Source organism: Oncorhynchus nerka, linkage group LG20 (assembly GCF_034236695.1).
Source record: "Oncorhynchus nerka isolate Pitt River linkage group LG20, Oner_Uvic_2.0, whole genome shotgun sequence".
Classification (NCBI taxonomy): Eukaryota; Metazoa; Chordata; class Actinopteri; order Salmoniformes; family Salmonidae; genus Oncorhynchus; species Oncorhynchus nerka.
Window position 1 is genome coordinate 2,507,329 of NC_088415.1, and position 27,468 is coordinate 2,534,796.

The window sequence follows — 27,468 nt, forward strand, 5'->3', positions numbered from 1 at the left end:
CTGCAGGGTTTTTAGGGCGTGTCTATAGCTGCAGGGTTGTTAGGGCGTGTCTATAGCTGCAGGGTTTTAGGGCGTGTCTATAGCTGCAGGGTTGTTAGGGCGTGTCTATAGCTGCAGGGTTGTTAGGGCGTGACTATAGCTGCAGGGTTGTTAGGGCGTGTCTATAGCTGCAGGGTTGTTAGGGCGTGTCTATAGCTGCAGGGTTGTTAGGGCGTGTCTATAGCTGCAGGGTTGTTAGGGCGTGTCTATAGCTGCAGGGTTGTTAGGGCGTGTCTATAGCTGCAGGGTTGTTAGGGCGTGTCTATAGCTGCAGGGTTGTTAGGGCGTGTCTATCGCTGCAGGGTTGTTAGGGCGTGTCTATAGCTGCAGGGTTGTTAGGGCGTGTCTATAGCTGCAGGGTTGTTAGGGCGTGTCTATAGCTGCAGGGTTGTTAGGGCGTGTCTATAGCTGCAGGGTTGTTAGGGCGTGTCTATAGCTGCAGGGTTGTTAGGGCGTGTCTATAGCTGCAGGGTTGTTAGGGCGTGTCTATAGCTGCAGGGTTTTAGGGCGTGTCTATAGCTGCATGGTTGTTAGGGCGTGTCTATAGCTGCAGGGTTGTTAGGGCGTGTCTATAGCTGCAGGGTTGTTAGGGCGTGTCTATAGCTGCAGGGTTGTTAGGGCGTGTCTATAGCTGCAGGGTTGTTAGGGCGTGTCTATAGCTGCAGGGTTGTTATGGCGTGTCTATAGCTGCAGGGTTGTTAGGGCGTGTCTATAGCTGCAGGGTTGTTAGGGCGTGTCTATAGCTGCAGGGTTGTTAGGGCGTGTGTATAGCTGCAGGGTTGTTAGGGCGTGTCTATAGCTGCAGGGTTGTTAGGGCGTGTTTATAGCTGCAGGGTTGTTAGGGTGTGTCTATCGCTGCAGGGTTGTTAGGGCGTGTCTATAGCTGCAAGGTTGTTAGGGCGTGTCTATAGCTGCAGGGTTGTTAGGGCGTGTCTATAGCTGCAGGGTTGTTAGGGCGTGACTATAGCTGCAGGGTTGTAAGGGCGTGTCTATAGCTGCAAGGTTGTTAGGGCGTGTCTATAGCTGCAGGGTTGTTAGGGCGTGTCTATAGCTGCAGGGTTGTTAGGGCGTGTCTATCGCTGCAGGGTTGTAAGGGCGTGTCTATAGCTGCAGGGTTGTTAGGGCGTGTCTATAGCTGCAGGGTTGTTAGGGCGTGTCTATAGCTGCAGGGTTGTTAGGGCGTGTCTATAGCTGTAGTGTTGTTAGGGCGTGTCTATAGCTGCAGGGTTGTTAGGGCGTGTCTATAGCTGCAGGGTTGTTAGGGCGTGTCTATCGCTGCAGGTTTGTAAGGGCGTATCTATAGCTGCAGGGTTGTTAGGGCGTGTCTATAGTTGCAGGGTTGTTAGGGCATGTCTATAGTTGCAGGGTTGTTAGGGCGTGTCTATAGCTCCATTCGATACTATCCAACGGGACATTAAAAACTGTATTATCTTATGTTTCACTGAGTCGTGGCTGAACGACGACATGAATAATATACAGCTGGGTTTTCTGGGCATCGGCAGGCGAGAACAGCTACGTCCGGTAAGACAAGGGGTGGGGGTGTGTGTCTATTTGTCAGTAACAGCTGGTGCGCAATGTCTAATATTAAGGTAGTGCCAAGTTATTGCTCACCTGAGGTAGAGTATCTCATGATAAGCTGTAGACCACACTATCTACCAAGAGACTTTTCATCTGTATATTTCGTAGCTGTCTATTTACCGCCACAGAATGATGCTGGCAGTAAGACCACACTCAACGGGCTGTAAAAAGACAACAAGAAATTGCTCATCCAGAAGCAGCGCTCCTAGAGGCCGGTGACTTTAATGCAGGTAAACTTAAATAAATGTTACCTCATTTCTACCAGCATGTAACATGCGCAACCAGAGGAAAAAAAACTCTAGATCACATTTACTCCGCACACAGAGATGTATACAAAGCTCTCCCTTGCCCTCCATTTGGCAAAACTAACCCTAATTCTATCCTCCTAAATCCTGCTTACAAGCAAAAAACTGAAACAGGAAGTACCAGTGACTCGCTCAATACAGAAGTGGTCAGAAGATGCGGATGCCACACTACAGGACTGTTTTGCTGGCACAGACTGGAATATGGGATTCATCCAATGGCATTGAGGAGTATACCACCTCAGTCATCGGCTTCATCAATAAGTACATCAACAACTTCGTCCCCACAGTGACCGTACGTACATATCCCAACCAGAAGCCATGGATTACAGGCAACATCCACACCTAGCTAAAGGCTAGAGCTGCCGCTTTCAAGGAGCTGGACACTAATCCGGGCGTTTATAAGAAATCTCGCAATTCCCTCAGACAAACCATCAAACAGGCAAAGCATCAATACAGGACTACGATTGAATCTTACTACACCGGCTCTAGCGCTCGTCGGATGTGGCAGGGCTTGCAAACTCTTACGGACTACAAAGGGAAACCCAGCCGAGAGCTGCCCAGTGACGGGAGCCTGCCAGACAGGCTAAATGCCTTTTATGCTCACTTCGAGGCAAGCAACACTGAAGCATGCATGAGAGCATCAGCTGTTCCGGACGACTGTGTGATCACGCTCTCCGTAGCTGATGTGAGTAAGACCTTTAAACATGTCAACATTCACAAGGTCGCAGGGCCAGATGCATTACCAGGACGTGTACTGAGAGCATTCGTGGACCAACTGGCAAGTGTCTTCACTGACATTTTCAACCTGTCCCTGTCTGAGTCTGTAATACCGACATGTTTCAAGCAGAGCACCATAGTCCCTGTGCCCAACAAAGTGAAGGTAACCTGCCTAAATGACTACGTCGTTAGCCATGAAGTGCTTTGAAAGGCTGGTCATGGCTCACAATTGCACCATCATCCCGGAAAAACCCTAGACCCACTCTAATTCGCATACCACACCAACAGATCCACAGATGATGCAGACTCTATCCACACTGCCCTTTCCCAGCTAGACAAAAGGTATGAATGTGAGAATGGTGTTCATTGACCACAGTTCAGCGTTCAACACCACAGTGCTAACAAAGCTAAGGATCCTGGGACTAAACATCTCCCTCTGCAACTGGATTCAGGACTTCCTGACAGGCCGCCCCCAGGTGGTAAGGGTAGGCAATAACACATCTGCCACGCTGAACCTCAACACGGGGGCCCCTCAGGGGGGTGTGCTTAGTCCCCTCCTGTACTCCCTGTTCATCCATGACTACGTGGCCAAGCACGACTCCAACACCATCATTAAGTTTGCTGACGACACAACAGTGGTCACCGACAATGATGAGACAGCCTATAGGGAGGAGGTCAGAAACCTGGCAGTGTGGTGCCATAATAACAACCTCTCCCTCAACATAACCAAGACTAAGGAGATGAACCACAGGAAAAGGAGGGCCGAACAGGCCCCCATTTCCATCGACGGGGCTGTAGTGGAGAAGGTTGAGAGTTTCAAGTTCCTTGATGTCCACATCACCAACAAACAATCATGGTCCACATCAAGACAGTGGTGAAGAGGGCACGACAAAACCTATTACCCCTCAGGAATTTAAAAAGATTTGGCATGGGTCCCCAGATCCTCAAAGTTCTACAGCTGCACCATCGAGAGCATCCTGACAGGTTGCATCACCACCTGGTATGGCAACCGCTCGGCATCTGACCGCAAGGCGCTACAGAGGGTAGTGCCTACAGCCCAGTATGTCACTGGGGCCAAGCTTCCTGCCATCCAGGACCTACAGTGGGGAGAACAAGTATTTGATACACTGCCGATTTAGCAGGTTTTCCTACTTACAAAGCATGTAGAGGTCTGTAATTTTTATTATAGGTACACTTAAACTGTGAGAGTTGGAATCTAAAACAAAAATCCAGAAAATCACATTGTATGATTTTTAAGTAATTAATTAGCATTTTATTGCATGATATTTGATCACCTACCAACCAGTAAGAATTCCGGCTCTCACAGACCTGTTAGTTTTTCTTTAAGAAGCCCCCCTGTTCTCCACTCATTACCTGTATTAACTGCACCTGTTTGAGCTCGTTACCTGTATAAAAGACACCTGTCCACACACTCAATCAAACAGACTCCAACCTCTCCACAATGGCCAAGACCAGAGAGCTGTGTAAGGACATCAGGGATAAAATTGTAGACCTGCACAAGACTGGGATGGGCTACAGGACAATAGGCAAGCAGCTTGGTGAGAAGGCAACAACTGTTGGCGCAATTATTAGAAAACAGAAGAAGTTCAAGATGACGTTCCCTGTTCATCCATGACTACGAAGTTCAAGATTCCATCTCTCACAGTTGAAGTGTACTAAAGTTTGAGTTCGATGAGGTACTATGTAACTTACTAGAGGTTTAGTCTGATGAGGTACTGTCTAACTTACTAGAGGTTGAGTCTGATGAGGTACTGTCTAACTTACTAGAGGTTGAGTTCGATGAGGTACTATCTAACTTACTAAAGATTGACTCCGATGCGGTACTGTCTATCTTACTAGAGGTTGAGTTCGATGAGGTACTGTCTAACTTACTAGAGGTTGAGTCCGATGAGGTACTATATAACTTACTAGAGGTTGAGTCTGATGAGGTACTGTCTAACTTACTAGAGGTTGAGTTCGATGAGGTACTATATAACTTACTAGAGGTTGAGGCGGATGAGGTACTGTCTAACCTACTTGTTGAACAGATTGAGTCAGATGCGGTACTATATAACTTACTAGAGGTTGAGTCGGATGAGGTACTGTCTAACTTACTAGAGGTTGAGTTCGATGAGGTACTATATAACTTACTAGAGGTTGAGTCAGATGAGGTACTGTCTAACCTACTTGTTGAACAGGTTGAGGCGGATGAGGTACTGTCTAACCTACTTGTTGAACAGATTGAGTCAGATGCGGTACTATATAACTTACTAGAGGTTGAGTCAGATGCGGTACTGTCTAACTTACTAAAGGTTTAGTCCGATGCGGTACTGTCTAACTTACTTGTTGAACAGATTGAGTCCGATGCGGTACTGTCTAACTTACTTGTTGAACAGATTGAGTCCGATGCGGTACTGTCTATCTTACTAAAGGTTTAGTCCGATGCGGTACTGTCTAACTTACTTCAAATCAAATCAAATCAAATTTTATTTGTCACATACACATGGTTAGCAGATGTTAATGCGAGTGTAGCGAAATGCTTGTGCTTCTAGTTCCGACAATGCAGTGATAACCAACATTAATCTAACTAACAATTCTAAAACTACTGTCTTATACACAGTGTAAGGGGATAAAGAATATGTACATAAGGATATATGAGTGAGTGATGGTACAGAGCAGCATACAGTAGATGGTATCGAGTACAGTATATACATATGAGATGAGTATGTAGACAAAGTAAACAAAGTGGCATAGTTAAAGTGGCTAGTGATACATGTATTACATAAGGATGCAGTCGATGATGTAGAGTACAGTATATACGTATGCATATGAGATGAATAATGTAGGGTAAGTAACATTATATAAGGTAGCATTGTTTAAAGTGGCTAGTGATATATTTACATCATTTCCCATCAATTCCCATTATTAAAGTGGCTGGAGTTGGGTCAGTGTCAATGACAGTGTGTTGGCAGCAGCCACTCAATGGTGGCTGTTTAACAGTCTGATAGCCTTGAGATAGAAGCTGTTTTTCAGTCTCTCTCAGTCCCAGCTTTGATGCACCTGTACTGACCTCGCCTTCTGGATGATAGCGGGGTGAACAGGCAGTGGTTCGGGTGGTTGATGTCCTTGATGATCTTTATGGCCTTCCTGTAACATCGGGTGGTGTAGGTGTCCTGGAGGGCAGGTAGTTTGCCCCGGTGATGCGTTGTGCAGACCTCACTACCCTCTGGAGAGCCTTACGGTTGAGGGCGGAGCAGTTGCCGTACCAGGCGGTGATACAGCCCGCCAGGATGCTCTCGATTGTGCATCTGTAGAAGTTTGTGAGTGCTTTTGGTGACAAGCCGAATTTCTTCAGCCTCCTGAGGTTGAAGAGGCGCTGCTGCGCCTTCTTCACGACGCTGTCAGTGTGAGTGGACCAATTCAGTTTGTCTGTGATGTGTATGCCGAGGAACTTAAACTTGCTACCCTCTCCACTACTGTTCCATCGATGTGGATAGGGGGTGTTCCCTCTGCTGTTTCCTGAAGTCCACAATCATCTCCTTAGTTTTGTTGACGTTGAGTGTGAGGTTATTTTCCTGACACCACACTCCGAGGGCCCTCACCTCCTCCCTGTAGGCCGTCTCGTCGTTGTTGGTAATCAAGCCTACCACTGTTGTGTCGTCCGCAAACTTGATGATTGAGTTGGAGGCGTGCGTGGCCACGCAGTCGTGGGTGAACAGGGAGTACAGGAGAGGGCTCAGAACGCACCCTTGTGGGGCCCCCGTGTTGAGGATCAGCGGGGAGGAGATGTTGTTGCCTACCCTCACCACCTGGGGGCGGCCCGTCAGGAAGTCCAGTACCCAGTTGCACAGGGCGGGGTCGAGACCCAGGGTCTCGAGCTTGATGACGAGCTTGGAGGGTACTATGGTGTTGAATGCCGAGCTGTAGTCGATGAACAGCATTCTCACATAGGTATTCCTCTTGTCCAGGTGGGTTAGGGCAGTGTGCAGTGTGGTTGAGATTGCATCGTCTGTGGACCTATTTGGGCGGTAAGCAAATTGGAGTGGGTCTACTTGTTGAACAGATTGAGTCCGATGCGGTACTGTCTAACTTACAGGAGGTTGAGTCCGATGAGGTACTGTCTAACTTACTAAAGGTTGAGTCCGATACTGTCTAACTTACTAGAGGTTGAGTTACTGTCTAACCTACTTGTTGAACAGATTGAGTCCGATGCGGTACTGTCTAACTTACTAGAGGTTGAGTCCGATGCGGTACTGTCTAATTTACTTGTTGAACAGATTGAGTCCGATGCGGTACTGTCTAACCTACTTGTTGAACAGATTGAGTCCGATGCGGTACTGTCTAACTTACTTGTTGAACAGGTTGAGTCCGATGCGGTACTGTCTAACTTACTAAAGGTTTAGTCCGATGCGGTACTGTCTAACTTACTAAAGGTTGAGTCCGATGCGGTACTGTCTAATTTACTAGAGGTTGAGTCCGATGCGGTACTGTCTAATTTACTAAAGGTTGAGTCCGATGCGGTACTGTCTAACTTACTAGAGGTTGAGTCCGATGCGGTACTGTCTAATTTACTTGTTGAACAGGTTGAGTCAGATGCGGTACTGTCTAACTTACTTGTTGAACAGGTTGAGTCCGATGCGGTACTGTCTAACTTACTTGTTGAACAGGTTGAGTCCGATGCGGTACTGTCTAACTTACTTGTTGAACAGGTTGAGTCAGATGCGGTACTGTCTAACTTACAGGAGGTTGAGTCCGATGAGGTACTGTCTAACTTACTAGAGGTTGAGTCTGATGAGGTACTGTCTAACTTACAGGAGGTTGAGTCCGATGAGGTACTGTCTAACTTACAGGAGGTTGAGTCTGATGAGGTACTGTCTAACTTACTAGAGGTTGAGTCTGATGAGGTACTGTCTAACTTACAGGAGGTTGAGTCCGATGAGGTACTGTCTAACTTACAGGAGGTTGAGTCCGATGAGGTACTGTCTAACTTACTAGAGGTTGAGTCTGATGAGGTACTGTCTAACTTACAGGAGGTTGAGTCCGATGAGGTACTGTCTAACTTACTAGAGGTTGAGTCTGATGAGGTACTGTCTAACTTACTAGAGGTTGAGTCTGATGAGGTACTGTCTAACTTACAGGAGGTTGAGTCCGATGCGGTACTGTCTAACTTACTAAAGGTTGAGTCGGATGAGGTACTGTCTAACTTACAGGAGGTTGAGTCGGATGAGGTACTGTCTAACCTACTTGTTGAACAGGTTGAGTCAGATGCGGTACTGTCTAACTTACTTGTTGAACAGGTTGAGTCAGATGCGGTACTGTCTAACTTACTTGTTGAACAGGTTGAGTCAGATGAGGTAATGTCTAACTTACAGGAGGTTGAGTCCGATGCGGTACTGTCTAACTTACTTGTTGAACAGATTGAGTCCGATGCGGTACTGTCGTCTCTGCACCACGTCATTGTTAGAGGCGGGGTTATCCCAGCTGTGTCTGCTCTCTCTCTGATAGGTCTGTTTCCCGAGCGGTGGGAGGGGCTCCCGGAGGCTGTCGCGTGATGAGGACCCGGAGGAGCAGTTGATGGTGTCGTTAGAGTTGGTGGTGGAGCTGAGAGAGTCGTTGTCTCCGTCAGAACAGCAGACCTGCTCCTGGCCACCAGGGGGCAGTGTGGCTGATGAGGAGGAAAATAGGGGGGTGAGGGGTGGTCCCTGGGGGGACTGAGAGGAGGAGGAGGAGGAGGGGGTATTGGGGTGCGGGTGGTGGGGGTGTATAGGGTAATATGGGAGCTGATGGTGGTGGTGTAGGATGGTGTGGTAGGGCAAGTGGGAGGGGATGGCCGAGGGGTGGGGGTGGTGAGGAAACACAGTACGAGTCTGGCCTTGGGCCTGGGAAGGTATGGGGACAGCATGCCCGTTGGAGTTGGGGTGAGGCTTTGGGTGGGGGTTATGTTTAATAGTGCCCTGAGGCGAACCCCCTCCACCAACTCCTCCCCCTGGTTCTGTCTCGTAGATCCGTCGGTTTATAGAGCCCGAGCGGTCACTCATATCAACAGAGCTTTCGCTCTGGGGTTCGAGGGTCAACAGGGGTAGGTAAGCTTCTCTCAGGCTGTAGTCTCTACACTCTGTACAGGGGGTGCTGCGTTGGCCGTTACTGTTGCCCCCTCCCTCTGTGTCCCGGCTGTCTTCAAACCCCCCCACCCTGCCGCCACACACTCCAGGGCTCCAGTACTCTGTATCTGGGCTGCTGGGGGCCCGGTCCAAGGACAGGGGAGAGGACGAGAGCCTGTCATTCATGTAGAGGGTCACGTCGTTGTAGGAGGTGGCTGCGGTGTCTTCGTGCATGCTCTGTCTCTCTCCTCCTCCTCCTCCTACTCTTCCTCCCACTCCTCCTCTTCCTCCATCCCTCTGTCTGTCTCCCTCCCTGGGCCTCCAAACACACTCTCCGAAGTCATCCACCTCCACCCCTGTCTCGTCTCCGTCACCTTCCTCCTCCTCCTCTTCCTCCTCCTCCTCCTCCTGCTGACCGTCTTCCACACCAGACTGACAGGTCAGGGTGTCATCGATGGAGTCAGCCAGGGACTTCACCTACAACACACACAGGTTGGATAAAGACAGAACGGAGAGTCACACAGGTTGGATAAAGAGTGTTACTAACTCTCACCTGTTTGGAGAAGATCTTGTCCAGGTATGTTACTAACTCTCACCTGTTTGGAGAAGATCTCGTCCAGGTGTGTTACTAACTCTCACCTGTTTGGAGAAGATCTCGTCCAGGTGTGTTACTAACTCTCACCTGTTTGGAGAAGATCTCGTCCAGGTATGTTACTAACTCTCACCTGTTTGGAGAAGATCTCGTCCAGGTGTGTTACTAACTCTCACCTGTTTGGAGAAGATCTCGTCCAGGTGTGTTACTAACTCTCACCTGTTTGGAGAAGATCTCGTCCAGGTATGTTACTAACTCTCACCTGTTTGGAGAAGGTCTCGTCCAGGTGTGTTACTAACTCTCACCTGTTTGGAGAAGGTCTCGTCCAGGTGTGTTACTAACTCTCACCTGTTTGGAGAAGGTCTCGTCCAGGTGTGTTACTAACTCTCACCTGTTTGGAGAAGGTCTTGTCCAGGTGTGTTACTAACTCTCACCTGTTTGGAGAAGGTCTCGTCCAGGTGTGTTACTAACTCTCACCTGTTTGGAGAAGATCTCGTCCAGGTGTGTTACTAACTCTCACCTGTTTGGAGAAGGTCTCATCCAGGTGTTTTACTAACTCTCACCTGTTTGGAGAAGGTCTCATCCAGGTGTTCCTAACTCTCACTTGTTTGGAGAAGGTCTCATCCAGGTGTGTTACTAACTCTCACCTGTTTGGAGAAGGTCTCGTCCAGGTGTGTTACTAACTCTCACCTGTTTGGAGAAGGTCTTGTCCAGGTGTTACTAACTCTCACCTGTTTGGAGAAGGTCTCGTCCAGGTGTGTTACTAACTTTCACCTGTTTGGAGAAGGTCTCGTCCAGGTATGTTACTAACTCTCACCTGTTTGGAGAAGGTCTCATCCAGGTGTGTTACTAACTCTCACCTGTTTGGAGAAGGTCTTGTCCAGGTATGTTACTAACTCTCACCTGTTTGGAGAATGTCTCGTCCAGGTATGTGTACTCCTCTCTGTCCCCCTCGCAGCGTGGAGGAGACCCGGCCTGCATCTCTTCATCCCCAGGGTGGCCTCCAGGGTGAGGATACCTCTGTCCCTGCTGAACCCCTTGGCCCTGAGGCTGGCCGTGCCGCTCGTCCAACGAGTACTGCAGTCTCATGTCAGACAGGATGATACGCTGAGTCATCCGGCTCTCGGAGGCGGAGCTTCGTAGCCGCTCAAAGTTCTTGTTCATGCGGTACTGACGGAACGCCGTCTGGATGGTGCGCGCCGCCTGCCGACTGAGCAAGTAACCTCCGTACTTCCTCTCCAGCATCTCCACCTTACAAGAAACAGGAAGTGTGGACAGAACCAATGAGAGAGTGGGAGGAAGTGGAGAGAACCAATCAGAGAGCAGGGGAAAGTGGAAAGGACCAATGAGAGAGCATGAGGAAGTGGAACGGATCAATCCGTGAGTAGGGGGAATTGGAAAGGACCAGTCAGAGTGTAGGGGGAAGTGTAAAGGACCAATGAGAGAGCAGAAGGAAGTGGAAAGGAACAATGACAGAGCTGGAGATTAGTGGAGCTTTGTAAGGGAATATTGCCATAGCAACCCTATACAAATTGGTCATAAGGGACATCTCTATAGCCTCTGTTTTGAAAGGATGTTCTTTAGTTTCTGTTGAAAAGGACCTGAAACAGGGTTATGTTCAGTAATTTGTCTTCATTATGTCACACAGCAACAGAATACATAACAACATAGAATACAACGTCAGCAGAATCAGCAACAGTCTATTACACGTACTGTATGCATTCAGAATATAACAAATAACAAATTAGAAAACAACAACTGTCAGGACACAGATTAGTCTTGGCCTAATGCACCTTCTTGTCCTGTAGGTCTGTGGAGAGCTCATAGCTGTCGGACAGGGCTTTGCACCTCCATAATAATAGTAATGATAATAATATGCACACCTTCTTGTCTTGTAGGTCTGTGGAGAGCTCATAGCTGTCGGACAGGGCTTTGCAGCGCCTGTTGTCCTCCTCCTCCTGCTTCCGGAGCGCCAGGCTGGCAGGCTGGTGCCAGGTCCTCTGGGCCCAGGCCAGGGAGGCAGGGCTAGGGGGGGCCACCGGGGGGCCCTGGGGGTGGTGGCCCAGTGGGCCGGGGCCACTGTTGTAGCGATGATCAGAGCTGCTTAGGTAGGGTCCCTGTCTACAGGTGCTGTCGGAGAAACTGCCTGTGTCGTCACGGTGAGGCTCTTCCACACTAGAGGGAGAGGGAGAGGGAGGGAGAGGGAGACAGAGGGAGAGGGAGAGGGAGACAGAGGGAGAGGGAGAGGGAGATAGATGGAGAGGGAGATAGACGGAGAGGGAGATGGAGAGGGAGATAGATGGAGATGGAGATAGACGGAGAGGGAGAGGGAGAGGGAGATGGAGACGGAGAGGGAGAGGGAGAGGGAGATGGAGATGGAGAGGGAGAGGGAGAGGGAGATGGAGATGGAGATGGAGATAGATGGAGAGGGAGAAGGAGATGGAAATAGAGATAGACAGAGAGGGAGAGGGAGAGGGAGAGAGATAGGGAGATAGATGGAGAGGGAGATAGACGGAGAGGGGAGAGAGAGAGATAGGGAGAGGGAGATAGATGAGAGGGAGATAGACGGAGAGAGGGAGAGGGAGAGGGAGAGATAGGGAGAGGGAGATAGATGGAGAGGGAGATAGACGGAGAGGGAGAGGGAGATGGAGAGAGAGAGGGAGATAGACGGAGAGAGGGAGATGGAGATAGACGGAGAGTGAGATAGACGGAGAGGGAGAGGGAGATAGAGGGAGAGGGAGAGGGAGATGGAGATAGATGGAGAGGGAGATAGACGGAGAGAGGGAGAGGGAGATGGAGATAGACGGAGAGTGAGATAGACGGAGAGGGAGAGGGAGAGTGAGATAGACGGAGAGGGAGAGGGAGAGTGAGATAGACGGAGAGGGAGATAGACAGAGGGAGAGGGAGAGTGAGATAGACGGAGAGGGAGATAGACAGAGGGAGATAGACGGAGAGAGGGAGATGGAGAGGGAGAGGGAGAGTGAGATAGACGGAGAGGGAGAGGGAGAGTGAGATAGACGGAGAGTGAGATAGACAGAGGGAGAGAGAGAGAAATATGGGGGAGTGAGAGAGTAGAGGACAATTGGTTTAAATATGAATGAGGGGACAGCAGAGGAAAGACTAGTAATCTATGAGTATTCTACTAGTAATCTATGAGTATTCTACTAGTAATCTATGAGTATTCTACTAGTAATCTATGAGTATTCTACTAGTAATCTATGAGTAATCTACTAGTAATCTATGAGTAATCTACTAGTAATCTATGAGTAATCTACTAGTAATCTATGAGTAATCTACTAGTAATCTATGAGTAATCTACTAGTAATCTATGAGTAATCTACTAGTAATCTATGAGTAATCTACTAGTAATCTATGAGTAATCTACTAGTAATCTATGAGTAATCTACTAGTAATCTATGAGTAATCTACTAGTAATCTATGAGTAATCTACTAGTAATCTATGAGTAATCTACTAGTAATCTATGAGTATTTGAGATGGTGTTTTCAGTCGTCCTTATTGGATTAAATATGGCAGAATAATCAATATCCACATCTCTGTCGTCAGGTCCTAGCCAGGCTGAGACACCATTGGTGTGGGTGTGTGTGTGCGTGTACGTGGGTGTGCGAGCGAGCGGGTAGAAGCCGAAACTATTTTACACAGATCCAGCCACTGCCAGACTCACATGTAGTCCCAGACACACACACACACACACACACACACACACACACACACACACACACACACACCAGTGGTCGGACTCACATGTAGTCCCGGACACACACACACACACACACACACACACACACACACACACACACACACACACACACACACACACACACACACACACACACACACACACACACACACACACACACACACCAGTGGTCGGACTCACATGTAGTCCCAGACAAACACACACACAGACACACACCAGTGGTCGGACTCACATGTAGTCCCAGACACACACACACACACACACCAGTGGTCGGACTCACATGTAGTCCCAGACACACACACACACACACACCAGTGGTCGGACTCACATGTAGTCCCAGACACACACACACACACACACCAGTGGTCGGACTCACATGTAGTCCCAGACACACACACACACACACACACACACACACCAGTGGTCGGACTCACATGTAGTCCCAGACAAACACACACACACACACACACACCAGTGGTCGGACTCACATGTAGTCCCGGACACACACACACACACATACACACACACACACACACACACACACACACACACACACACACACACACACACACCAGTGGTCGGACTCACATGTAGTCCCAGACAAACACACACACACACACACACACACACACACACACACACACACACACACACACACACACACACACCAGTGGTCGGACTCACATGTAGTCCCGGACACACACACACATACACACACACACACACACACACACACACACACACACACACACCAGTGGTCGGACTCACATGTAGTCCCAGACACACACACACACACACACCAGTGGTCGGACTCACATGTAGTCCCAGACACACACACACACACACACCAGTGGTCGGACTCACATGTAGTCCCAGACACACACACACACACACACCAGTGGTCGGACTCACATGTAGTCCCAGACACACACACACACACACACACACACACCAGTGGTCGGACTCACATGTAGTCCCAGACAAACACACACACACACACACCAGTGGTCGGACTCACATGTAGTCCCGGACACACACACACACACATACACACACACACACACACACACCAGTGGTCGGACTCACATGTAGTCCCAGACAAACACACACACACACACACACACACACACACACACACACACACACACACACACACACACACCAGTGGTCGGACTCACATGTAGTCCCGGACACACACACACACACACACACACACACACACACACCAGTGGTCGGACTCACATGTAGTCCCAGACACACATACACACACACACACACACACACCAGTGGTCGGACTCACATGTAGTCCCAGTCCCAGACACACACACACACACACACACACACACACACACACACACACACACACACACACACACACACACACCAGTGGTCGGACTCACATGTAGTCCCAGACACACACACACACACACACACACACACACACACACACACACACACACACACACACACACACACACACACCAGTGGTCGGACTCACATGTAGTCCCAGACACACACACACACACACACACACACACACACACACACACACACACACACACACACCAGTGGTCGGACTCACATGTAGTCCCAGACACACACACACACACACACACACACACACACACACACACACACACACACACACACACCAGTGGTCGGACTCACATGTACGCCCGGGCCCGCTTCGGAAGCTTGTTATTCTTCCTGTAGAAAAACCACATGGTGCAGGTGGTGTGGACGAGGATGAGAGAGATGGACTCCACTCTCCACACTGGGCCACACACACACTGGGCCACACACACACTGGGCCACACACACACTGGGCCACACACACACACACACAGTGTGTTAATCATAGTCTGTACACCCCACCAACACACTGAGGAAATGTTGACACCCATGACAACAACAGTTTACTGTCAATCACTCTCTCACACACACTCTATCTCTCCCCCCTCTCTCTTTGTATCTCTCTCTCTCCCCCCTCTCTCTTTGTATGTCTCTCCCCTCCCTCCTTCTCGCTCTCCCTCCTTCTCGCTCTCCCTCCTTCTCGCTCTCCCTCTCTCTCTCTCCCCCTCTCTTTGTATCTCTTCCCTCCCCCTCTCTCTTTGCATCTCTCTCTCTCCCCCCCTCTCTCTTTGTATGGCTACTGTACAACGGCTACTGTACAACATGGCTACTGTACAACAACAACATGGCTACTGTACAACAACAACATGGCTACTGTACAACAACATGGCTACTGTACAACAACATGGCTACTGTACAACAACATGGCTACTGTACTACAACAACATGGCTACTGTACTACAACAACATGGCTACTGTACTACAACAACATGGCTACTGTACTACAACATGGCTACTGTACAACAACATGGCTACTGTACTACAACATGGCTACTGTACAACAACAACATGGCTACTGTACTACAACAACATGGCTACTGTACTACAACATGGCTACTGTACAACAACAACATGGCTACTGTACTACAACAACATGGCTACTGTAGAACAACATGGCTACTGTACTACAACATGGCTACTGTACTACAACAACATGGCTACTGTACAACAACATGGCTACTGTACAACAACAACATGGCTACTGTACTACAACAACATGGCTACTGTAGAACAACATGGCTACTGTACTACAACATGGCTACTGTACTACAACAACATGGCTACTGTACTACAACATGGCTACTGTACAACAACATGGCTACTGTACTACAACAACATGGCTACTGTACTACAACATGGCTACTGTACAACAACAACATGGCTACTGTACTACAACATGGCTACTGTACTACAACAACATGGCTACTGTACTACAACATGGCTACTGTACAACAACATGGCTACTGTACTACAACAACATGGCTACTGTACAACAACATGGCTACTGTACTACAACAACATGGCTACTGTACTACAACAACATGGCTACTGTACTACAACAACATGGCTACTGTACAACAACATGGCTACTGTACAACAACAACATGGCTACTGTACAACAACATGGCTACTGTACAACAACATGGCTACTGTACTACAACGACATGGCTACTGTACAACAACAACATGGCTACTGTACAACAACAACATGGCTACTGTACTACAACAACATGGCTACTGTACTACAACAACATGGCTACTGTACTACAACAACATGACTACTGTACTACAACAACATGGCTACTGTACAACAACAACATGGCTACTGTACTACAACAACATGGCTACTGTACTACAACATGGCTACTGTACTACAACATGGCTACTGTACAACAACAACATGGCTACTGTACAACAACAACATGGCTACTGTACTACAACAACATGGCTACTGTACAACAACAACATGACTACTGTACTACAACATGGCTACTGTACTACAACAACATGGCTACTGTACTGCAACAACATGGCTACTGTAGAACAACATGGCTACTGTACAACAACATGGCTACTGTACTACAACATGGCTACTGTACTACAACAACATGGCTACTGTACTACAACAACATGGCTACTGTACAACAACAACATGACTACTGTACTACAACATGGCTACTGTACAACAACAACACAACAACAACATGGCTATTGTACTACAACAACATGGCTACTGTACAACAACAACATGACTACTGTACTACAACATGGCTACTGTACAACAACAACATGGCTACTGTACTACAACATGGCTACTGTACTACAACATGGCTACTGTACTACAACAACATGGCTACTGTACTACAACAACATGGCTACTGTACAACAACAACATGGCTACTGTACTACAACAACATGGCTACTGTACAACAACAACATGACTACTGTACTACAACATGGCTACTGTACAACAACAACATGGCTACTGTACTACAACAACATGACTACTGTACTACTGCTACAACAACAACATGACTACTGCTACTACAACATGGCTACTGTACAACAACAACATGGCTACTGTACTACAACTGCTACAACAACAACATGGCTACTGTACTACAACAACATGGCTACTGTACAACAACAACATGACTACTGTACTACAACATGGCTACTGTACTACAACAACATGGCTACTGTACAACAACAACATGGCTACTGTACTACAACAACATGGCTACTGTACTACAACAACATGGCTACTGTACAACAACAACATGACTACTGTACTACAACATGGCTACTGTACTACAACAACATGGCTACTGTACTGCAACAACATGGCTACTGTAGAACAACATGGCTACTGTACAACAACATGGCTACTGTACTACAACATGGCTACTGTACTACAACATGGCTACTGTACTACAACAACATGGCTACTGTACTACAACAACATGGCTACTGTACAACAACAACATGACTACTGTACTACAACATGGCTACTGTACAACAACAACATGGCTATTGTACTACAACAACATGGCTACTGTACAACAACAACATGACTACTGTACTACAACATGGCTACTGTACAACAACAACATGGCTACTGTACTACAACATGGCTACTGTACTACAACATGGCTACTGTACTACAACAACATGGCTACTGTACTACAACAACATGGCTACTGTACAACAACAACATGGCTACTGTACTACAACAACATGGCTACTGTACAACAACAACATGACTACTGTACTACAACATGGCTACTGTACAACAACAACATGGCTACTGTACTACAACAACATGGCTACTGTACAACAACAACATGACTACTGTACTACAACATGGCTACTGTACAACAACAACATGGCTACTGTACAACAACAACATGGCTACTGTACTACAACAACATGGCTACTGTACAACAACAACATGACTACTGTACTACAACATGGCTACTGTACTACAACATGGCTACTGTACTACAACAACATGGCTACTGTACAACAACAACATGGCTACTGTACAACAACAACATGACTACTGTACTACAACATGGCTACTGTACAACAACAACATGGCTACTGTACTACAACATGGCTACTGTACTACAACATGGCTACTGTACTACAACAACATGGCTACTGTACTACAACAACATGGCTACTGTACTACAACATGGCTACTGTACTACAACATGGCTACTGTACTACAACAACATGACTACTGTACAACAACAACATGACTACTGTACTACAACAACATGACTACTGTACTACAACAACATGACTACTGTACTACAACAACATGGCTACTGTACAACAACAACATGACTACTGTACTACAACATGGCTACTGTACTACAACATGGCTACTGTACAACAACAACATGGCTACTGTACAACAACAACATGGCTACTGTACAACAACAACATGGCTACTGTACAACAACATGGCTACTGTACTACAACAACATGACTACTGTACTACAACAACATGGCTACTGTACTACAACATGGCTACTGTACTACAACAACATGGCTACTGTACAACAACATGGCTACTGTACAACAACAACATGACTACTGTACAACAACATGGCTACAACATACTGTATGTGTGAGAGGAGACAAGTTAGGCCCCAGTGAGATTAATCTAATCAGTTTGAAAAGTACAACTTCACACTCACACATTATCAACACATCACAACTACACACTCACACATTATCAACACATCACAACTACACACTCACACATTATCAACACATCACAACTACACACTCACACATTATCAACACATCACAACTACACACTCACACATTATCAACACATCACAACTACACACGCACACATTATCAACACATCACAACTACACACGCACACATTATCAACACATCACAACTACACACGCACACATTATCAACACATCACAACTACACACTCACACATTATCAACACATCACAACTACACACGCACACATTATCAACACATCACAACTACACACTCACAGATTCTCCTCCCCTTCACTCTCTCGTTGCCTTCTCTCCACCGATAGAAGCCATCACACATTTAACTGGCATTCTTCTCTTCAGTAATAGCATCAAGAGAGAGCAGCGTATTCCAACAGGTGTTAGTTTCAAGCTCAACTCTGTTTTGATTTAAACAGCAGAGTTACATCAAACCAGTTGCTATGACAGAGACACGCCCCACTCAGAGAGGGAGAGCCAATCAACACGAAGCATTGTGGAAGTAGGGGTGTGTTCAGCGAGGTGAAATATTACAGTGGGTACGTCTCAAATGGCACCCTATTTCTTAAATAGGGCACTATCCGCTTAGGGCTCTGGTCTAAAGTAGTGCACTATATAGGGAATAGGGCTCTGGTCTAAAGTAGTGCACTATATAGGGAATAGGGTTCTATAGGGCTCTGGTCTAAAGTAGTGCACTATACAGGGAATAGGGTTCTATAGGGCTCTGGTCTAAAGTAGTGCACTATACAGGGTATAGGGCTCTGGTCTAAAGTAGTGCACTATATAGGGAATAGGGTTCTGGTCTAAAGTAGTGTACTATACAGGGAATAGGGTTCTATAGGGCTCTGGTCTAAAGTAGTGCACTATATAGGGAATAGGGCTCTGGTCTAAAGTAGTGCACTATATAGGGAATAGGGTTCTGGTCTAAAGTAGTGTACTATACAGGGAATAGGGTTCTATAGGGCTCTGGTCTAAAGTAGTGCACTATACAGGGAATAGGGTTCTATAGGGCTCTGGTCTAAAGTAGTGCACTATACAGGGAATAGGGTTCTATAGGGCTCTGGTCTAAAGTAGTGCACTATACAGGGTATAGGGCTCTGGTCTAAAGTAGTGCACTATATAGGGAATAGGGCTCTGGTCTAAAGTAGTGTACTATATAGGGAATAGGGCTCTGGTCTAAAGTAGTGTACTATATAGGGAATAGGGTCCTGGTCTAAAGTAGTGTACTATATAGGGAATAGGGCTCTGGTCTAAAGTAGTGTACTATATAGGGCCCTGGTCTAAAGTAGTGGATTATATAGGGCCCTGGTCTAAAGTAGTGGATTATATAGGGCCCTGGTCTAAAGTAGTGCACTATACAGGGAATAGGGCTCTGGTCTAAAGTAGTGCCATATGGCTCTGGTCAAGAGTAGGGAACAGGGTGTCATTTGAGATGCACCCAGAACATTTCAGGTGTAAGCTTCCGGAGCCAGTTAACTGTGAGTCATGATGACAGGTAGGTAAGGTAGGTAGCAAAACATAACCGTGGAACATTCATTTGGTTCTGTGATGTCTAATATGAGTTGGAGATAACAGAGAGCATTTAAAAAAAAACCTGAACACCAAGTCCAACCTGCTTCATCACTCCAACCTGCTTCATCAATCCAACCTGCTTCATCACTCCAACCTGCTTCATCACTCCAACCTGCTTCATCACTCCAACCTGCTTCATCACTCCAACCTGCTTCATCAATCCAACCTGCTTCATCACTCCAACCTGCTTCATCAATCCAACCTGCTTCATCACTCCAACCTGCTTCATCAATCCAACCTGCTTCATCAATCCAACCTGCTTCATCAATCCAACCTGCTTCATCACTCCAACCTGCTTTATCAATCCAACCTGCTTCATCACTCCAACCTGCTTCATCACTCCAACCTGCTTCATCAATCCAACCTGCTTCATCACTCCAACCTGCTTCATCAATCCAACCTGCTTCATCACTCCAACCTGCTTCATCAATCCAACCTGCTTCATCAATCCAACCTGCTTCATCACTCCAACCTGCTTCATCAATCCAACCTGCTTCATCACTCCAACCTGCTTCATCAATCCAACCTGCTTCATCACTCCAACCTGCTTCATCAATCCAACCTGTCATGGACACTCTTACTGACAGTTGTGGCTGCTTTGTGTGATGTATTGTTGTCTCTACCTTACTGACCGTTGTGCTGTTTGTGCCCAATAATGTTTGTACCATGGTGAGATGCTACCATGTTGTTGTCATGTTGTGTTGCTACCATGTTGTTGTTATGTTGTGCTGCTACCATGTTGTTGTTATGTTGTGCTGCCATGTTGAGTTGCTACTATGTTGTTGTTATGTTGAGTTGCTACCATTTTGTTTTTATGTTGCGTTGCTACCATTTAGTTGTTATGTTGTGTTGCTACCATGTTGAGTTGCTACTATGTTGTTGTTATGTTGAGTTGCTACCATTTTGTTGTTATGTTGTGTTGCTACCATGTTGAGTTGCTGCCATGCTGTTTTCATGTTGAGGTGCTACCATGTTGAGTTGCTACCATGCTGTTGTTATGTTGTGCTGCTGCCATGTTGTTGTTATGTTGTGTTGCTACCATGTTGTTGTTATGTTGTGTTGCTACCATGTTGTTATGTTGTGTTGCCATGTTGTTGTTATGTTGTGTTGCTACCATGTTGTTATGTTGTGTTGCCATGTTGTTGTTATGTTGTGTTGCTACCATGTTGTTATGTTGTGTTGCCATGTTGTTGTTATGTTGTGTTGCTACCATGTTGTTGTTATGTTGTGTTGCTACCATGTTGTTATGTTGTGTTGCCATGTTGTTGCCATGTTGTTGTTATGTTGAGTTGCTACCATGTTGAGTTGCTGCCATGTTGTTGTCATGTGTTGCTACCATGTTGTTGTCATGTGTTGCTACCATGTTGTTGTCATGTGTTGCTACCATGTTGTTGTCATGTGTTGCTACCATGTTGTTGTCATGTTGTGTTGCTACTATGCTGTGTTGTCATGTGTTGCTGCCTTGCTGTGTTGTTGTCTTAGGTCTCTCTTTATGTAGTGTTGTGTTGTCTCTCTTTATGTAGTGTTGTGGTGTCTCTCTTTATGTAGTGTTGTGGTGTCTCTCTTTATGTAGTGTTGTGGTGTCTCTCTTTATGTAGTGTTGTGTCTCTCTTTATGTAGTGTTGTGTCTCTCTTTATGTAGTGTTGTGGTGTCTCTCTTTATGTAGTGTTGTGTCTCTCTCTATGTAGTGTTGTGGTGTCTCTCTTTATGTAGTGTTGTGTCTCTCTTTATGTAGTGTTGTGTCTCTCTTTATGTAGTGTTGTGTCTCTCTTTATGTAGTGTTGTGTTGTCTCTCTTTATGTAGTGTTGTGTTGTCTCTCTTTATGTAGTGTTGTGTCTCTCTTTATGTAGTGTTGTGTCTCTTTATGTAGTGTTGTTGTGTCTCTTTATGTAGTGTTGTTGTGTCTCTCTTTATGTAGTGTTGTTGTGTCTCTCTTTATGTAGTGTTGTGTCTCTCTTTATGTAGTGTTGTGTCTCTCTTTATGTAGTGTTGTTGTCTCTCTTTATGTAGTGTTGTGTCTCTCTTTATGTAGTGTTGTGTCTCTCTTTATGTAGTGTTGTGTCTCTCTTTATGTAGTGTTGTGTCTCTCTTTATGTAGTGTTGTTGTCTCTCTTTATGTAGTGTTGTTGTGTCTCTCTTTATGTAGTGTTGTGTCTCTCTTTATGTAGTGTTGTTGTCTCTCTTTATGTAGTGTTGTGTTGTCTCTCTTTATGTAGTGTTGTGGTGTCTCTCTTTATGTAGTGTTGTGGTGTCTCTCTTTATGTAGTGTTGTGGTGTCTCTCTTTATGTAGTGTTGTGTCTCTCTTTATGTAGTGTTGTGTCTCTCTTTATGTAGTGTTGTGGTGTCTCTCTTTATGTAGTGTTGTGTCTCTCTCTATGTAGTGTTGTGGTGTCTCTCTTTATGTAGTGTTGTGTCTCTCTTTATGTAGTGTTGTGTCTCTCTTTATGTAGTGTTGTGTCTCTCTTTATGTAATGTTGTGTTGTCTCTCTTTATGTAGTGTTGTGTTGTCTCTCTTTATGTAGTGTTGTCTCTCTTTATGTAGTGTTGTGGTGTCTCTCTTTATGTAGTGTTGTGTTGTCTCTCTTCATGTAGTGTTGTTGTGTCTCTCTTTATGTAGTGTTGTGTCTCTCTTTATGTAGTGTTGTTGTCTCTCTTTATGTAGTTTGTGTCTCTCTTTATGTAGTGTTGTGTCTCTCTTTATGTAGTGTTGTGTCTCTCTTTATGTAGTGTTGTTGTCTCTCTTTATGTAGTGTTGTTGTGTCTCTCTTTATGTAGTGTTGTGTCTCTCTTTATGTAGTGTTGTTGTCTCTCTTTATGTAGTGTTGTGTTGTCTCTCTTTATGTAGTGTTGTGGTGTCTCTCTTTATGTAGTGTTGTGTTGTCTCTCTTTATGTAGTGTTGTGGTCTCTCTTTATGTAGTGTTGTGGTGTCTCTCTTTATGTAGTGTTGTGGTCTCTCTTTATGTAGTGTTGTGGTCTCTCTTTATGTAGTGTTGTTGTCTCTCTTTATGTAGTGTTGTGGTCTCTCTTTATGTAGTGTTGTGTCTCTCTTTATGTAGTGTTGTGTCTCTCTTTATGTAGTGTTGTTGTCTCTCTTTATGTAGTGTTGTTGTCTCTCTTTATGTAGTGTTGTGGTCTCTCTTTATGTAGTGTTGTGTCTCTCTTTATGTAGTGTTGTTGTCTCTCTTTATGTAGTGTTGTGTTGTCTCTCTTTATGTAGTGTTGTGTTGTCTCTCTTTATGTAGTGTTGTGTTGTCTCTCTTTATGTAGTGTTGTGTTGTCTCTCTTTATGTAGTGTTGTGGTGTCTCTCTTTATGAAGTGTTGTGTCTCTCTTTATGTCGTGTTGTGTCTCTCTTTATGTAGTGTTGTGTCTCTCTTTATGTAGTGTTGTGTTGTCTCTCTTTATGTAGTGTTGTGTTGTCTCTCTTTATGTAGTGTTGTGTTGTCTCTCTTTATGTAGTGTTGTGTCTCTTTATGTAGTGGTGTTGTGTCTCTTTATGTAGTGTTGTTGTGTCTCTCTTTATGTAGTGTTGTTGTGTCTCTCTTTATGTAGTGTTGTGTCTCTCTTTATGTAGTGTTGTGTCTCTCTTTATGTAGTGTTGTGTCTCTCTTTATGTAGTGTTGTGTCTCTCTTTATGTAGTGTTGTTGTCTCTCTTTATGTAGTGTTGTGGTGTCTCTCTTTATGTAGTGTTGTGTTGTCTCTCTTTATGTAGTGTTGTGGTCTCTCTTTATGTAGTGTTGTGGTGTCTCTCTTTATGTAGTGTTGTGGTCTCTCTTTATGTAGTGTTGTGGTCTCTCTTTATGTAGTGTTGTTGTCTCTCTTTATGTAGTGTTGTGGTCTCTCTTTATGTAGTGTTGTGTCTCTCTTTATGTAGTGTTGTGTCTCTCTTTATGTAGTGTTGTTGTCTCTCTTTATGTAGTGTTGTTGTCTCTCTTTATGTAGTGTTGTGGTGTCTCTCTTTATGTAGTGTTGTGTCTCTCTTTATGTAGTGTTGTGTTGTCTCTCTTTATGTAGTGTTGTGTTGTCTCTCTTTATGTTGTGTTGTCTCTCTTTATGTAGTGTTGTGTTGTCTCTCTTTATGTAGTGTTGTGTTGTCTCTCTTTATGTTGTGTTGTCTCTCTTTATGTAGTGTTGTTGTCTCTCTTTATGTAGTGTTGTGTCTCTCTTTATGTAGTGTTGTGTTGTCTCTCTTTATGTAGTGTTGTGTTGTCACTCTTTATGTAGTGTTGTGTCTCCCTTTATGTAGTGTTGTGTCTCCCTTTATGTAGTGTTGTGTCTCTCTTTATGTAGTGTTGTGTCTCTCTTTATGTAGTGTTGTTGTCTCTCTTTATGTAGTGTTGTGTCTCTCTTTATGTAGTGTAGTGTTGTCTCTCTTTATGTAGTGTTGTGTTGTCTCTCTTTATGTAGTGTTGTGTCTCTCTTTATGTAGTGTTGTCTCTCTTTATGTAGTGTTGTGTCTCTCTTTATGTAGTGATGTGTCTCTCTCTATGTAGTGTTGTGTTGTCTCTCTTTATGTAGTGTTGTGTCTCTCTTTATGTAGTGTTGTGTCTCTCTTTATGTAGTGTTGTGTCTCTCTTTATGTAGTGTTGTTGTCTCTCTTTATGTAGTGTTGTTGTCTCTCTTTATGTAGTGTTGTGTCTCTCTTTATGTAGTGTTGTGTCTCTCTTTATGTAGTGATGTGTCTCTCTTTATGTAGTGTTGTGTCTCTCTTTATGTAGTGTTGTGTCTCTCTTTATGTAGTGTTCTGTCTCTCTTTATGTAGTGTTGTGTCTCTCTTTATGTAGTGTTGTGTCTCACTTTATGTAGTGTTGTGTCTCACTTTATGTAGTGTTGTGTCTCTCTTTATGTAGTGTTGTGTCTCTCTTTATGTAGTGTTGTGTCTCTCTTTATGTAGTGTTGTGTCTCTCTTTATGTAGTGTTGTGGTGTCTCTCTTTATGTAGTGTTGTGGTGTCTCTCTTTATGTAGTGTTGTGGTGTCTCTCTTTATGTAGTGTTGTAGTGTCTCTCTTTATTCAGTGTTGTGGTGTCTCTCTTTATTCAGTGTTGTGTTGTCTCTCTTTATGTAGTGTTGTTGTCTCTCTTTATGTAGTGTTGTGTCTCTCTTTATGTAGTGTTGTGGTGTCTCTCTTTATGTAGTGTTGTCTCTCTTTATGTAGTGTTGTCTCTCTTTATGTAGTGTTGTCTCTCTCTATGTAGTGTTGTGTCTCTCTTTATGTAGTGTTGTCTCTCTCTATGTAGTGTTGTGTTGTCTCTCTTTATGTAGTGTTGTGTTGTCTCTCTCTATGTAGTGTTGTAGTGTCTCTCTTTATGTAGTGTTGTGTCTCTCTTTATGTAGTGTTGTGGTGTCTCTCTTTATGTAGTGTTGTGGTGTCTCTCTTTATGTAGTGTTGTGTCTCTCTTTATGTAGTGTTGTGTCTCTCTTTATGTAGTGTTGTGTCTCTTTATGTAGTGTTGTCTCTCTTTATGTAGTGTTGTGTCTCTCTTTATGTAGTGTTGTGGTGTCTCTCTTTATGTAGTGTTGTGGTGTCTCTCTTTATGTAGTGTTGTGGTGTCTCTCTTTATGTAGTGTTGTGGTGTCTCTCTTTATGTAGTGTTGTGTCTCTCTTTATGTAGTGTTGTCTCTCTCTATGTAGTGTTGTGTCTCTCTTTATGTAGTGTTGTCTCTCTTTATGTAGTGTTGTCTCTCTTTATGTAGTGTTGTGTCTCTTTATGTAGTGTTGTGTCTCTCTTTATGTAGTGTTGTGTCTCTCTTTATGTAGTGTTGTGTCTCTCTTTATGTAGTGTTGTGTCTCTCTATGTAGTGTTGTGTCTCTCTTTATGTAGTGTTGTGGTGTCTCTCTTTATGTAGTGTTGTTGTGTCTCTTTATATAGTGTTGTGGTGTCTCTCTTTATGTAGTGTTGTTGTCTCTCTTTATGTAGTGTTGTGTCTCTCTTTATGTAGTGTTGTGTCTCTCTTTATGTAATGTTGTTGTCTCTCTTTATGTAGTGTTGTGTCTCCCTTTATGTAGTGTTGTTGTCTCTCTTTATGTAGTGTTGTGTCTCTCTTTATGTAGTGTCTCTCTTTATGTTGTTGTCTCTCTTTATGTAGTGTTGTGTCTCTCTTTATGTAGTGTTGTGGTGTCTCTCTTTATGTAGTGTTGGTGTCTCTCTTTATGTAGTGTTGTGTTGTCTCTCTTTATGTCGTGTTGTGTCTCTCTTTATGTAGTGTTGTGTCTCTCTTTATGTAGTGTTGTGTCTCTCTTTATGTAGTGTTGTGTCTCTCTTTATGTAGTGTTGTGTCTCTCTTTATGTAGTGTTGTGTCTCTCTTTATGTAGTGTTGTGTCTCTCTTTATGTAGTGTTGTGTCTCCCTTTATGTAGTGTTGTGTCTCTCTTTATGTAGTGTTGTTGTCTCTCTTTATGTAGTGTTGTGTCTCTCTTTATGTAGTGTTGTGTCTCCCTTTATGTAGTGTTGTGTCTCTCTTTATGTAGTGTTGTTGTCTCTCTTTATGTAGTGTTGTGTCTCTCTTTATGTAGTGTTGTGTCTCTCTTTATGTAGTGTTGTGTCTCTCTTTATGTAGTGTTGTGGTGTCTCTCTTTATGTAGTGTTGTGTTGTCTCTCTTTATGTAGTGTTGTGTCTCCCTTTATGTAGTGTTGTGTCTCCCTTTATGTAGTGTTGTGTCTCCCTTTATGTAGTGTTGTGTCTCTCTTTATGTAGTGTTGTGTCTCTCTTTATGTAGTGTTGTGTCTCTCTTTATGTAGTGTTGTGGTGTCTCTCTTTATGTAGTGTTGTGTCTCTTTATGTAGTGTTGTCTCTCTTTATGTAGTGTTGTGTCTCTCTTCATGTAGTGTTGTGTCTCTCTTTATGTAGTGTTGTCTCTCTTTATGTAGTGTTGTTGTCTCTCTTTATGTAGTGTTGTCTCTCTTTATGTAGTGTTGTGTTGTCTCTCTTTATGTAGTGTTGTGTCTCTTTATGTAGTGTTGTCTCTCTTTATGTAGTGTTGTGTCTCTCTTTATGTAGTGTTGTGTCTCTCTTTATGTAGTGTAGTGTTGTCTCTCTTTATGTAGTGTTGTGTCTCTCTTTATGTAGTGTTGTGGTGTCTCTCTTTATGTCGTGTTGTGTCTCTCTTTATGTCGTGTTGTGTCTCTCTTTATGTAGTGTTGTGTCTCCCTTTATGTAGT

The 27,468-nt window shown here is 44.9% G+C and overlaps 1 protein-coding gene across 1 annotated transcript in view; it reads right to left on the bottom strand.

The window, feature by feature from the left end:
• Window positions 1-10,583, bottom strand: part of LOC115127226 (IQ motif and SEC7 domain-containing protein 1-like) — a 75,229-nt gene extending 64,646 nt beyond the window's left edge. The window contains exons 1-2 of the mRNA XM_065005122.1: window positions 10,236-10,583; window positions 8,046-9,217 (exon numbers count right to left, since the gene is read on the bottom strand). Of these exons, the coding sequence (XP_064861194.1) occupies window positions 8,046-9,217; window positions 10,236-10,577 (1,514 nt within the window). The 5' untranslated portion in view covers window positions 10,578-10,583. The remainder of the gene's footprint in view (window positions 1-8,045; window positions 9,218-10,235) is intronic.
• Window positions 10,584-27,468: the final 16,885 nt, after the last annotated feature.